Below are 12,668 nucleotides of genomic sequence, written 5' to 3' on the forward strand. Positions count from 1 at the left end.
CTGGCTGCGAGTGTAGACACAGCCTCATTGTGCAGTGAAAATTGTGCAGTCATAACCAAAGATTTCACTCCAAGCAAAACCCAGTCCTTTTCACGATGCAGATTTACGGGCCTACCACCACCTGCCTCTTCTTGAGCTTTTGTAGGTTTCAAAGCAAGCAAACACATCTCAAGGTCTATTTATGCCTCTGTAGTGGGATACTTTTGGAAGTGCAAAACTTTATACTTTGGGGACACGGCAAGGTTTTTGCGCAAAAACCCACAGAGTATTCACACCTCAAATACGCTTTTGTGCAAGAAAATCATCATGAGTAAAACGGCAGAACAGAGGGCTTTTTCCGCCGTAGGTAAACCTCCTTTTACGAGGCATAACTCCCTTTTGCACAAGAGTCCTTGTGCAAAAAGGCAAGTGTGGATGCTCCAGAGGGGTTTCTTGTGCAAGGAACCCCAATGGGAAAAAGCACAAGTCCATGCAGTGTGGACGCTCTTTTGTGCAAAAGCACATGGCTTTTGCGATGGGCTTTGAGGTGTGGACGCGCTCTTGCGCAGGAGTGTAGACGTAGCCTGGATGATCAGGAAAAAGCTGCGGAAACGTGAGGCCAGCACGTCCATCCGTGTGACTTTGTGAACATCTCCCGCTTCTTGGGAGTAAAATGCTGCAGCTGGTACTTTTCTGTCTGCCTATATCAAGGCCCCATGTTCCTGCTGCTGTAGTTTGTGTTAGCCTAACCTGCTGCCATCTGCTGTGTTTAGCAAAGGCAGCTGAGGGTCATGCCAGTCCCTCCCCTCGGCTGAATACATTTGCAAACAAAGCACAAGTTTGGAGAAACTCAGCAAAGAAGTTGGCTCATATCGCTCTGGTAAGGGAACTCCACTAGCAGGAATGCTACCAGCTGAACGTGCCCACTTGGGCGGGATTTGAACAGGAGAGGCCCAGAGCCTGGAAAAGATACCCGCATAGGCACGCTCTCCCTTCCGAAAGGGAAAGACCCATTGGAGAGTCCTCCACGAAGGAAGGAACGGTGGATAAAAGTGGATGAAAGGATCGGAGGGCAACAGCCAGGAAGAGATTAAGGGACAGACTGTGCAAACGCCATGGGGGGGAGGGGAGAGAGAAACCAGGCCAGGCAGACGGGCAAAGGCAGGTGGGGGTTATTGTAGGGACCGGAGCCGTGGGAACAGCCTGTAACTCCAAGGCGGGCCAACTGGCTGGAAGGGGAGCATAACCCAGGTGTTCCCGGCTGCTGGGGGCTTTCGATCCGCTGGCCCGTAGGGAAGCAGGTGGGGGCGGAGGCCCCGGCCAGGCCATGCGGCCCCAGGCAGTGGAAAGTCACCGCGCGGGCTCTGGGTGCGTTGGGTGACGGCAGCCAGCTGTGAGCCAGAGGTTTCCATGCGCAGTATTTTAATCCCAAAGCCTTTCTGATTCATTGAGCCGCGAGAGCCCCCGCCCCGCGAGGCTGCCCCGGAGCAGCTGGACCGCTCTGCCGGCCTGCCCCTGGCTGATTGCCGTTGTGTTAAGCGCTGACCCCTGCCCGCGACCTCACTCCCCGCAGCCTGCACATGGCAGAGGTTTGCGCTGCGAGGGAGGCCGGGGGGCAGCTGGCTCTGTGCACGGCTGCAGGGGCCCCAGGGTCCTCCCGCTTGCAGGGCCTACGCAGCGTCGCCGGTTCGGGGCCTGTGTCTCGGTCGGGAAGGGCAGCCGAGCGGAGGTTGGGTTTAGCGGCCACACGCTGGCCAAGCCTCCTAGAGCTGCAAGCAACCCTGGCAGGCCGCTGGGGTCTTGCCAGCCAGGGATCCCGCCCCTGCAGCTGGCTGGGCGTGCGTTGGAGCCATGGCAGGGTCGAGGACACAGCTGTCCCCTGCCCTATCACTTAGGCCCGGGTGCCCAGCTCTAGCGCGCAGGGGGGTGAAAAATCCGCACCTCGGAGCAGCTGCTAAGACCTAATCCCCAGCGTGGGGATTGCTAGAGATGTCAAATCCTGCTTAATTGGGTAACCTGTTAAACCGGGGGTGGGCACTCATTTTTGAAGGGGGAGGCACTTACATGTCAGAAGTGGCTGTGGGCGGGGACTGGTGCAGAAGGGGCGGGGTCAGGAGACGTGGTTGCTCCCCCACCCACAGACTCTGACTGGCCTGGGGGTGGGGGAGGAACGTCGTCCCCGCCCCGCCGGGTCATGCAGCGCCTAGAGACCCGCCAGCTGGTTTGAACAGCCAGTGGTTCCCTCTAAGCCCTGCACGCCCCGGGCGGGGGACGAGACTTTGCGCATTCCCCCAGCTCCAGGTTTCGATTGGCCGGGGGGAGGGGCGTGGTGGGGCAGCCACGGGCCAGATCTGGCGTGTGGACACGGACTTGCCCACCCCTGAGTTAAACGTTAAAGTTTAACTGGTTAGCTGATTAAACGGGGGGGAGCAGCGTCCAGGCTGGGGCACCCCACCCCCACAGCCGGGGGCTGCTCCAGCCGGGCTGGCATGCCCCTGCTGGTTAACCATTAACACCCCTAGTGTAGACACCACTAGGCTGACGGCAAGTGTGCGTGAGACGCAGCTTCCAGAGCACGTAGCCAGCAGCAATCTCGGCCCCCTCGCGCTAGTGGCGGATCAGGCAGGTCTAAACCAGCTCACCAGCAAGGCAGGGTACCCAGGAGTCCTGGGCCCCCTCCCTGCATTGTAGCCACGAGCTCCCACCCCGTCTCCCGGCAGCTCCCCCTGGAGTCCCTGCCCCCACCCGGGGGCGAGAACAGAGGCAGGGCCGGCCGCTCGGTTTTCTCCAAAAGTCATTTATTGAACTTTCTTAATGTTATTCCAAAAAAAGATTCAAATCGTAGATTAAAAAGAAAAAAAAAAACAAAAAAAAACCGGGTGTAAAATCGGAACTGAAGGAAACGTCGGACCCTGGCCTGGCTCCGGGACACCCCGTCAACAGCCCAGGGGGGCTCCCTGAACAACCCGGCTCCAAGCCGCTGCCGGAGACATGCACGCACTGCCCCCTGCTGGCCCTCACCCGCCCTGCATGGGGCACTAGCCAGGGCCCTGGCTGCTAGACCAGTGCCACTGTGGGACTAACAGATCTCTCCACCCACCCCCGGCACTGGGGAGTCAGCCTCCGACCGGGCCCGCCCCCAAGTGCCCACCTAAGCGGGGAGGGCGCGAGGGCTGAGAGCAGGGGGCGGTGACTCAGGGACGGGCGCCGAGAGGCCGCTGCTGAAAAGAAGCCGAGTGAGCAGGGAGTGATTATTCGGGGCTCTACAGAGCTGGCGTTAGTGGGCGCGACGGGCGGGTCTGCCTTGACACCCCACACACTTATTGGCTGGCAGACTTGCCCGGCCCGGGCTCGGAGCACAAGCCGCACGGGGTTAGTAACAGCTAGCGCGTGGGGCGGGCTCCCCGGGCGCCGTCAGGGCAGGCTGGGGGACACCAGCCCCTGCAGCATGATCATGAGGCGGCGGGCCGGCTTGCTCAGGCTGTTCTGGGGCTCCGCCTGCAGGAACTGGAAGAGCTTCTGCCGCACCTGGTTCATGACGGAGCCCATGTGGTCGCGGGTGATGGGGTCGCTGTGGTCCAGGTGCATCACGGCCTCCTCCAGGTAACTGAGGGGACAAAGGAAGGTTACGACCCCCGCGCCGCCCCTGCCCCGGCCCGGGGAGCCAGCTCCCGATTGGCTCCTCAGCAGGGACGGGGCAGCCTGGCGGCTCAGGCTCTCAGGCTGGACCGCCGGGGTCCCTCAGGTGCCGGCTGCTCTACAAAGCACAGGAGGGATTTCGTGGCGGTTTTCCCGGGAGATTTATCGTGACCTCAAGCACCGCGCCGGGAGCGATGGGCGACGGCAGATAGCCCCGCTGCCTTGTTCTGGTTCACGCGCCCGGACCCGGACAGCAACGTCCTGCGCCCTCCAAAAGAGCCAGCTAGGGGAACTGAAGGCAAGTCCCTGTCAAGGCCGAGGGAGTTTGCCTTTCCAGGCATTTCGGCTGCCCTCAAGCCCTTTCCTTTCACAGGCCGCGTGCTCGGCATTCTTGGGACCCGCTCCCGGATCGCTGCCGTCCTCGTCGAGAGCTGCATCTCCCGCCCTGCCTCGCGGCGGCGAGGGAAGCCAGGGCGCTGCGCAGCCGAGGGGGCTGCAGGCAGGCGGGCGCGTCCGTTCCCACCCCGCTTCAGGCTACGCGGGACGCCGACGGACATCGGTGCTACACGACGGTTTCACCGCGGAACGCCCGCCGCCCCGAGCACGTCCCCCAGGCACTGGACGGGGCCCGCGTGAAGGCACAGAAGCAGCCCCGGCCAGCTGCCCTGGCGGTCCTGTTCATTAGTGGATTCAGTGCCAGGGACACCCCACAGTCCACGGATGCGCCCGAACGGCTGCCTTGCAGTGCCCAGGTGACGGCACAGACACCCCGGCGGCACCTGGCCCAACTCAGCAGCCCCTGGCACCCGCGGGGGCTCCCTTGGCGGGGGCAGGAGCTCCGGCGCGACACTCACTTCAGTTTCAGCTCCGTGTGGGTGCCCAGGTCGGAGGAGAGCTGCTGGATGAGTGAGAGGAGGACGGGCTGGGACAGCGGGCAGGGGTGCTGGCCGAAGACCTGCTGGGGGTCCACCGTCTCACAGACGTACAGCACCAGGTTCAGGTCCGCGGCGGTGAGCGCCTAGGAGACACGTGGCTTTGGGGAGGCCTGAGGGCAGAGGGGGGCTGAGGGACACGGGCGCAGCCCAGGGCCAGCTCGGCTCCCTCCGCCCCAGAGCTGGGCGTCTCGCTGGGTTCCTCGTGGCAAGGGCCACCGGGCGGGGAGCTTGCCTGGTGCCTGCCTGCCCCATCCGTGCCCCAGGCCCTGTGCCCCCAGAACCGCCCTGCATCTGCCAGAGCGACGGGGCCTGGCACTGGCAGGAGGGAACAGGCAGGTGTCTACCCCCTGCAGGGGGTGCTGCAGGCCTGTCCTGTCACCGCCCCCTGCTGGCTCCGCGGCAGAGTCAGCGACCTGCCTTTCCAGACGGCAATTACTGTCATGCCCAGCACCACCAGGGCTCTAGCACTTCCCTGCCCCCGCGCTGCAGCGCCAGAGCGGCTGCCCCCCTGCCCCGCCCTGGGGACCCGCGGCAAAGGCCAGCTGCTGAGACCAGGGGGCAGAGCCAGGGGACGCTCCTGGGGGCCTCACGCCCACGCACGTACCTGCTGGAAGGCCTGGTTGAGGCGGCCCTGCTGCAGCAGCTGGAGGACGTGGGCCTGCTGCGCCTGGTAGTCCAGGTGGGCGGCGGGGATGGGCGTGCCGGCTGCCGAGCGCATGGCCTGCACGATGCTGGAGGTGACGGCCGCTTGCTGCTCCTTCATGGCCAGGCTCACCTCGCCCTTGATGACCCGCTGCACCTGGGCCAGCATCGAGTCCTGCATGCTGGGAAGAGAACCGGACGGAGCTGCTCTCGCTTGCCCGGGCTGAGCCAGGCCTCCGGCTATCAGCCCCGGCGCTTCCGGGCACACGGGCCCCCAGGCAGACGCTGGCCCTGGACCAAATCGGTGCCGGGCCCTGGGAACGCGGCAGAGCCCTCCCGGGCAGGTCCCGTCCAGTGCTGAGCCATTCCCAAGGCCTGGTTCTCCTCCGGGCGCTTGGTGTCTGAAGGTAGCTGGTGCAGGGCCGGAGAAACCCCAACCCTGCACGCTCAGCGGGGCGAGTGCCCAACGCTCCATGCACCGGGGGCCGCCCGCGAGATGCAGGGGAGCCGTGTCCCTGCTCACTCTCCCTGTGGACAGGCGACCGAGCGATGGAGTGGGCGCTCTCGGAGGGGCGGGCCCGTCTGCCCTAGCTCCTGACGGGCACAAAGGGCGAATCTCTGGCCAGCTGCAGCCACGTCCGACCGGCGGCCGCCCCGCTGCACGCCCAGCCCAGCCCAGCCCAGCCCAGCCCAGGCCCCCGCTTACTTGCCCACGAGGACGTGCAGCTGGTGCTGCACCTCGGTGTGCACGCTGGCCGTGATGGTGGAGGCCAGCTGGTCCGTGCTGTTCTGGAAGGCGCTGATCAGCTGCCGGAGCTGGCTCAGCAGGGAGTCGCGGGCCTCCTGGTCTCGCGCCTTCTTGTTCTTCAAGTGAGCCTCCAGCTGCTGGATATCTGCAAGAGCCGGGGGGCCTCAGGGGCCGCGCTCCTGCCGGCAGCCCCCGCACCCGGGGCCCAGCGATGGGGGGGGGAGGGGGCCTTGCGAGCTGGAGCCTCCTGCCCTGCCGTGTGTCTGGCAGATGAGCAAACTCAATGGGCGTTGCTGGGCTGCGCCGTCGGGGCAGGGGCAAAGGGCGCTGGGAACACGTCCTAGGCTGGGGCCAGGAGGGAGAGGCTCTTTGGGGGACGGACACACACAGGGAGAGCCCCCGGGCAGCGTCCAGGGCTGGCCACTCATGGACACAGGGTGGAGATGGCCCTGCCCTGCTGCTGCAGTGGGGCTGCGCCACCGGCAGAACTAGCGCCGGGCCCATGGTCACAGCCCAGGAGCACCCACAATCTAACCCGAGCTCTTCACCCCTCCCCCAACTCTGCCTCAGTTTCCCCTGCCAGGATGCAGCGGGAGGGAGCAAGGCCGGGCAGGTGCGGACAGGACTCACATTCCTGCGTCCCCTGCTTGAAGGTGTCGTTGATCTGCTGGAACATGGACTGGCAGCTCTTCTCAAAGGCGGGCAGCACGACGCTCTGGAAGGCATCCCGGTAGGCCGACTGGATGGGCGCCTGCAGGGCATCCGCGGCCGCCCTCGCCATGGCGTCCGTCAGGTTCTGGCGAGAGCCCGCGGTCAGCACTTCCCCTCTGCGTGCCGGGGGCGGAGTCACGGCCCCTAGCCCCGCCCGTTTGCCAGGCGGAAGCAGCGGATCCCCGGCCATCGGCCCCGGGGGCGAACGCGACGCACTGGTGGGGCAAGGTGAGGCCCCTCCCCCTTAACCCATTAGCTCCCGCTGAGCAGGAAGCCAGGGAGGCCGGAGGGGAAGGAGCCGGGGCCCAGCCCCCGCCCGGTTCCGAGTCACGGGGCTCCGGGTGCGCGCTATTCCTGGTCAGCGAGAGCGGACGGAGCAGCTCCCCCGGCTAGATCTGAGCGACGGGGCGGAGGGGGCAGGGAGACACCCCACGCCTTTCTCCCCTGCGGCTCGCTGGCACCCTGCTCGGCCCAGAGGCAGCCGGGGGGGCCAGCAAAGAGGCCGCCCGTCTCCGGTACCCCCAGGCTTGGGGGTGAAATGCAGGAGCGGGATTTGCCGACCTGGGGGCGACTCGCTGGGGCTCTTCTGGACTCGGCGTGCCAGGGGCCTGGTTTCAGCTCCCCGCAGAGGCGACGGCCCTGCCGAGCGTTCGGACACGCCGGGACCGAACACGGCTCCCCCCGGCCAGAAACGGGGCTAGTGAGGGCGCAGGCCGAGGCAGGGCGTCCCAGACTAGGCAGAGCGAGCGGGAGAGACCGGCAGGAGCCCGGCTGCGCAACCCTCCCGCCACGGGGACTCGGCTGGCCCCCCCCACGCGGGCGGGGCGGGCGGGGCAGTACCTTGGATTTCACTAGCTTGGTGACGCTCTCCTTCAGCGTCCCCTCCACGGCCGTGAGCTTGGCGGCGATCGTGTTGCTGAGCTGGGCCGTAACCGGGTCCAGGCTCTTGGAAATGCCTGGCACGACACACGGGGGGAGGTGACGCGGCTTCTCGGGGTACTCGGGCTTTTTCTTCATGGCCTGGGGGCGGCTTGCCTGGGTCTGGCCCCTGAGGCTTGGGGATCCCGCGCTGGTGCTCCAGCTCCCCATCCCACCCGGCTGGAGCACCCCAAATCTCCCCGCCCGGGCCCTGCTAGGCGCTGGCGTGAGGGGAACGTGGGGGGCGTTTCTCCTTTTCTCAGCACCCGGGGGCAGCCGTGGCACAAGACCCCTCTAGAGCCCGTCACGGCCCCTCCGCACGCCGCACCCCGGCAGGCAGCTTCCCCGCGCCCAGGCCGCACACGGCACCCGGCAGCAGCACGTACATGGCGGCACCGTCTTCTTCAGCTCCTCGCGCACCGTCCTCTCCAGGCGGGTGCAGGCGGCTGCGGAGAGGGACTGGGAGAGCTGCTGCGACAGGTGCTCCTGGAGCTGCCCGTGGCGCTGCTGCCCTTCGGTCAGCGCCCGGTCCAGCCTCCGCTCTGGCGCCACACGCTAAGGAGCAACGGCCGGCGGCGGAGCCCCTCCCACCCCCGCCCAGGACGGGCCTCACCAGACGGCTCCCGCCCAGCCGGCTTCCGAGGCACTGGCCGGCTCCGGGACGTGGAGAACTACCGTGCCGGCTGCTCGCCACAGGGGACCAAGAGCAGCGACTAGAGCCAGGCACCATGCAGGCTGGCCCTCAGCACCCCCTCGCTATCCCTGGCCTGGGACCCCCCACTGCAGCCCCCCTGCCACCCCGGCCGTGGAGCAGCGAGTCGGGGGCAGCGGTGGGAGCAGGCCGCTGGGGCCATGGGGAGAAGGCCGGCCCCGGGGCGGGCTTGCCCGGAAGGATACGCTCCTGCTCCTGCTGCGAATCGATGACTCGCTCCATGTGGCCCATGAGGGAGCTCTGCACGGCGTCCAGGTGGTCCGTGAGCCTCTGCATGAGCTCCAGCTGGTTCTGCCTCAGCTCCGTCAGCTCCCTCTGCTGGCTCCGCAGCAGGGACATCAGCTCCTCCTGGCACGCGGCCGGCCCCTGCGCGCACAGGGCAGGCACATGGGACGGCCGACCCCTACCCCTGCCATGAGACGGGGGGCAGCAGAGGTCGAGCCCCCTGCTTGGGAACCCAGGGCCAGCTCGCCTCGTAACCAGGGCTCCTAGGCCACGTGGAAGCCAAGCAGCTGAGTCCCCCCCGCCCTGCAACAGGCTGGGCCTTCCCCCTGGAGGAGATGGCAACACACCCCGGGTCCCCTCCTGGCAACTCCCCGATCTAAGAGTTTGGGGTGACCGGGAGCGGACCCTGCCCCCCTCCCAGGCAAACTCCAAATCTTCTGCTCCCCAAAGCCAGGGCCTGGTCCCCTCCTGCTGGAGCCAGGCAGCTGCCCACAGCCGAGGAAAGCAGAGCCCCTTGCCAGGGAGAGGGGGACTAAACGCCCAGTTAACCGGCGCTGCTCGGTCCCTCATGGGGCCAGGGCCGGCCTGCAACATTCTGGCACCTGAGGCGGGGCGCTCAAATGACGCCGCCCTGCCCCCTCGCGTGGGCCAAAAGGTCTCGATTCTGCCTCCTTCCTGCTCTGCTCCCTACGCATGCACCAGCAGCAGACAACTGTCTACACTCTGGGTCCTAGGGGCGCCCCCAGTCTGGCACCTGAGGCGGCCGCCTCAGTGCGCCTCAAGGTAAGGCCGGCCCTGCGTGATCCCCAGCCATCCCCTGCAGCAGCAGGAGCGCTCAGAGGGTCACGCCCACAGGCCCCGGGCTCTGCCACGGCCGCGGGAGGGGCGAGGCCGCCAGCCCTCTGGCTGATACGCACGCAGGGGATGGAGCGTCCGGTCCCGACGGCCGCGCTCCCACTAACCTGGTGATCGCACGATCTCGGGGACTGGGTCGCGTCCCTGGAAGTAAAAGAAGAGTTGCCGTAAGCGTGAGACTTGCACTCGGCCCGGGAGCAGAGACTTTTCACCACCACTGACCGAGCTGGGGGGAGGGGGGGCTTCTATTCCCCTGAACCCTCCCTCCATCCCTGCACTTGTCCCCTTCCAGCTGAGACCCCCAGGAGGGTGCCGGGGTCCCGTGGAACCCCGACTGCAGCAATGCCAACCCCAGGGAGACTGACAGGACCCCCCCACGGCGCCTCAAGAGGGGCTGGATCGATGGCCTGAGGGCTGGTGAGCTCCCTGGAGGGTCAAGCCGACCAAGGCACCCTCGGCTGTCTGGCCTGGAGTGAATCCGGGGGCCGACGCTGCCAGCAGCCACCACTCCCCAGAGGTCGCCTGCCCAAGCATGAAGAGGGCAGTTTTCTTGGCTGTTTGTAAAGGAGAGTCAGGGGCACGTTTTGAAGTTCGGAGGGAGACAGCGCGTGTCAGGCTGCTCTGCTGTCAGACACGGCGACACAGAAAACACGGTGAAGCGGGAGACCCCAAGCCTGCAGGGAGCCAAACCTGACAGGAGGGAGGCGTGCAGCAGTGCAGGCCCAGGGAACCGTTTTGGATCGGGAACGGGAGGGGGGTGCTGAGCCACAGAAAAATCAGTCAGAGGCTGCACACAAGTGAAAAGCGCCTTCCCGGAGGGGGGGGGGGGGGGGGACGGCTCTGTCATGGAGCAACACGGGAGTACTTAAGAACGGCCGTATTGGGTCAGACCAAAGGTCCATCTAGCCCAGTATCCTGTCTGCCGACAGTGGCCAGCACCAGGTGCCCCACAGAGGGTGGACCGAAGACAATGATCAAGCGATTTGTCTCCTGCCATCCCTCTCCAGCCTCTGACAAACAGAGGCCAAGGACACCATTTTATCCCCTGGCTAGTAGCCTTTTATGGACCTAACCTCCATGAAATTATCCAGCTTCTCTTTAAACTCTGTTCTAGTCCTAGCCCTCACAGCCTCCTCTGGCGAGGAGTTCCACAGGTTGACTACACGCTGTGTGAAGAACTTTTGCTTATTAGTTTTAAACCTGCTCCCCATTAACTTCATTTGGTGTCCTCTAGTTCTTCTATTATGGGAACTAATAAATAACTTTTCTTTAGCAGCCCTCTCCACACCACTCATGATTTTATAGACCTCTATCATATCCCCCCCTCAGTCTCCTCTTTTCTAAACTGAAAAGTCCCAGTCGCTTTAACCTCTCCTCATATGGGACCCGTTCCAAACCCCTAATCATTGTAGTTGCCCTTTTCTGAACCCTTTCCAAGGCCAAAATATCTTTTTTGTGGTGAGGAGACCACATCTATACATGGTATTCAAGATGTGGGCGTACCATAGTTTTATACAGGGGCAGTAAGATATTCTGGGTCTTATTTTCTACCCTTTTCTTAATAATTCCTAGCATCCTATTTGCCTTTTTGGCCGCCACTGCACAGTGTGTGGAAGTTTTCAGAGAACTGTCCACGATAACGCCAAGATCTCTTTCCTGATTTGTCGTAGCCAAATTAGCCCCCATCAAGCCCCCCCGTCTCATCAGAAGGAGCCTGGCCCCGCCCCAAGTTCTTCCAAAGCCCCATTTATAACTGGTCCCTTGTGGCCGTGCAGCCCCGTCGCCCAGCGGCCCGCCCCGGGAGCTCAGCCTACCCGTCCTCTCTCTTGCCCTTCCGTTTGAGCTTGGGGGACGCCCGGGGGGACACCTTGGCTTTCCAGTCCTTCACCGGCAGCCTCTGCGCAGACGCTTTGGCACTGAACCCGCCCGCTGCCGAAGCCAAACTCGCAACTTCGTCATCGTGGTCGCTGCGGGGGAAGAGCAGGGGGAGGTGGGATGGGAAATCCCAGAGACACTGGAGGTCGACTCACCGGTTAAGTGACTACATGGGATCCGGTGACCGGTTCACCTGGCACATCCCTACAGCCACCCTGCCCTACAGCCGGCCAATCCGCAGGCGGCTGCAGGGCCTGGCATGAAGTGCTCCACTTTGATCCAAGCAACGAAGGTGCTCAGCTCGAGATGAAGCACTGCATGATGGGACCTGTAGTCTCTGCCCCAGGCTGTGCAGATCTCCTGGACCGCTCCCTAGGGGGAATTCGCCGAGTCGGGGGACAGAGCCCAGCCACGCCACCCCTCTCCCGCTGAGGCCCAAGATGCCGGAACCCGGCGAGAACCACATGGGAGTCTGGGCAGTAACTCAACTCCCCACCGACAGCGGCCGACCCTGCCAGGCCTCGGGCTGCTGTTCTCCCATTGACGGCCGTGGAAATTCAGCAAGGAGGACAGGCCCTGGTGGGGAGGGCAGCTCTCCAGGGTAACTCCTGAGCAACCCTGCTTTAAATCCAAGGGCTGGGCTGCACTGGACGGGCCCGCCAGACAGTCACGCACGGCCCGTGGTCCCCTGAGCAGCCTGCGAGCGCCGGGACCCTGCGAGCCGCCCAAGCCGTCAGGACAGGGCCGCCTCCCTCGTGCGCGCTGCGTGACCGGCGTCCCGGCTGACCTACCTTTGCTCTGCGCTGGCGTCCTGGCTGTCGTGCTGCAGCACGTGGTAGCTGTGCCTGTGATAGGCCGCGCCCTTGTGCTTCTCGTCAACGTCGTCCCTGGGGCTGGGGACAAGGCCCACGCCAGCATGACGCCCTCTCCTGGCCTGGTTCTGCTGCCCGTGCGGGGGCGGGCTCCGAGCCCTGAGCCCACATTGCCGGGGCTCCCCAGAAGCAGTGGGGTCAGGCGGCCGGGACCTGGCCTTACGGGCGTGAGGGGGGGTGTGTGTTTGGCTATGATCACACGGGCCTGTCGAGGAGGGAGCGGATCTGGCGGGGCCGTTTCTAACCCCCCGCGAACAGGAAGCAGCAGGCAGGAGCCCCACACTGCCCTCCCCCAGACTCCGGCACCGCCCAGCCTGCCCGGGAGAGTATTTCAGAGCCCCGGGCACAGGGCGGCAGCGGGAGCAGTCACCAGGCCTAAAGCAGGGGCAGCAAAAGAGCCCCCCAGGCTGGATCCAGCCCTCCATGATGCTCTGGGCCGCCAATGTCCTGCAGCCGCCTGGCGGGACTCCCTGCCAGCTGCTCCCCACACGCTGCTAGGACCAGTGCGCCTGCGCCGTGTGGGAGGGTCTCTGCACACTGCCCCGCCTCCAGCACGC

At 65.0% G+C, this 12,668-nt stretch overlaps 1 protein-coding gene across 2 annotated transcripts in view; it reads right to left on the reverse strand.

Annotated features, from left to right (window-relative positions):
* Nucleotides 1-2,763: 2,763 nt before the first annotated feature.
* Nucleotides 2,764-12,668, reverse strand: part of EDC4 (enhancer of mRNA decapping 4) — a 42,720-nt gene continuing 32,815 nt past the window's right edge. Inside the window, exons 19-29 of one of the 2 annotated variants that reach the window (XM_075940519.2) lie at nt 12,031-12,132; nt 11,179-11,331; nt 9,472-9,508; nt 8,470-8,650; nt 7,959-8,114; nt 7,495-7,610; nt 6,574-6,739; nt 5,902-6,088; nt 5,158-5,377; nt 4,473-4,636; nt 2,764-3,586 (exon numbers count right to left, since the gene is read on the reverse strand). In XM_075940519.2, the coding sequence (XP_075796634.2) occupies nt 3,394-3,586; nt 4,473-4,636; nt 5,158-5,377; nt 5,902-6,088; nt 6,574-6,739; nt 7,495-7,610; nt 7,959-8,114; nt 8,470-8,650; nt 9,472-9,508; nt 11,179-11,331; nt 12,031-12,132 (1,675 nt within the window). In that variant the 3' untranslated portion in view covers nt 2,764-3,393. The remainder of the gene's footprint in view (nt 3,587-4,472; nt 4,637-5,157; nt 5,378-5,901; nt 6,089-6,573; nt 6,740-7,494; nt 7,611-7,958; nt 8,115-8,469; nt 8,651-9,471; nt 9,509-11,178; nt 11,332-12,030; nt 12,133-12,668) is intronic. The other variant, XM_075940520.2, reaches the window with a different exon arrangement.

This window comes from Pelodiscus sinensis, chromosome 12 (genome assembly GCF_052426305.1).
Source record: "Pelodiscus sinensis isolate ZL-2025 chromosome 12, ASM5242630v1, whole genome shotgun sequence".
In the NCBI taxonomy this organism is placed as follows: Eukaryota; Metazoa; Chordata; order Testudines; family Trionychidae; genus Pelodiscus; species Pelodiscus sinensis.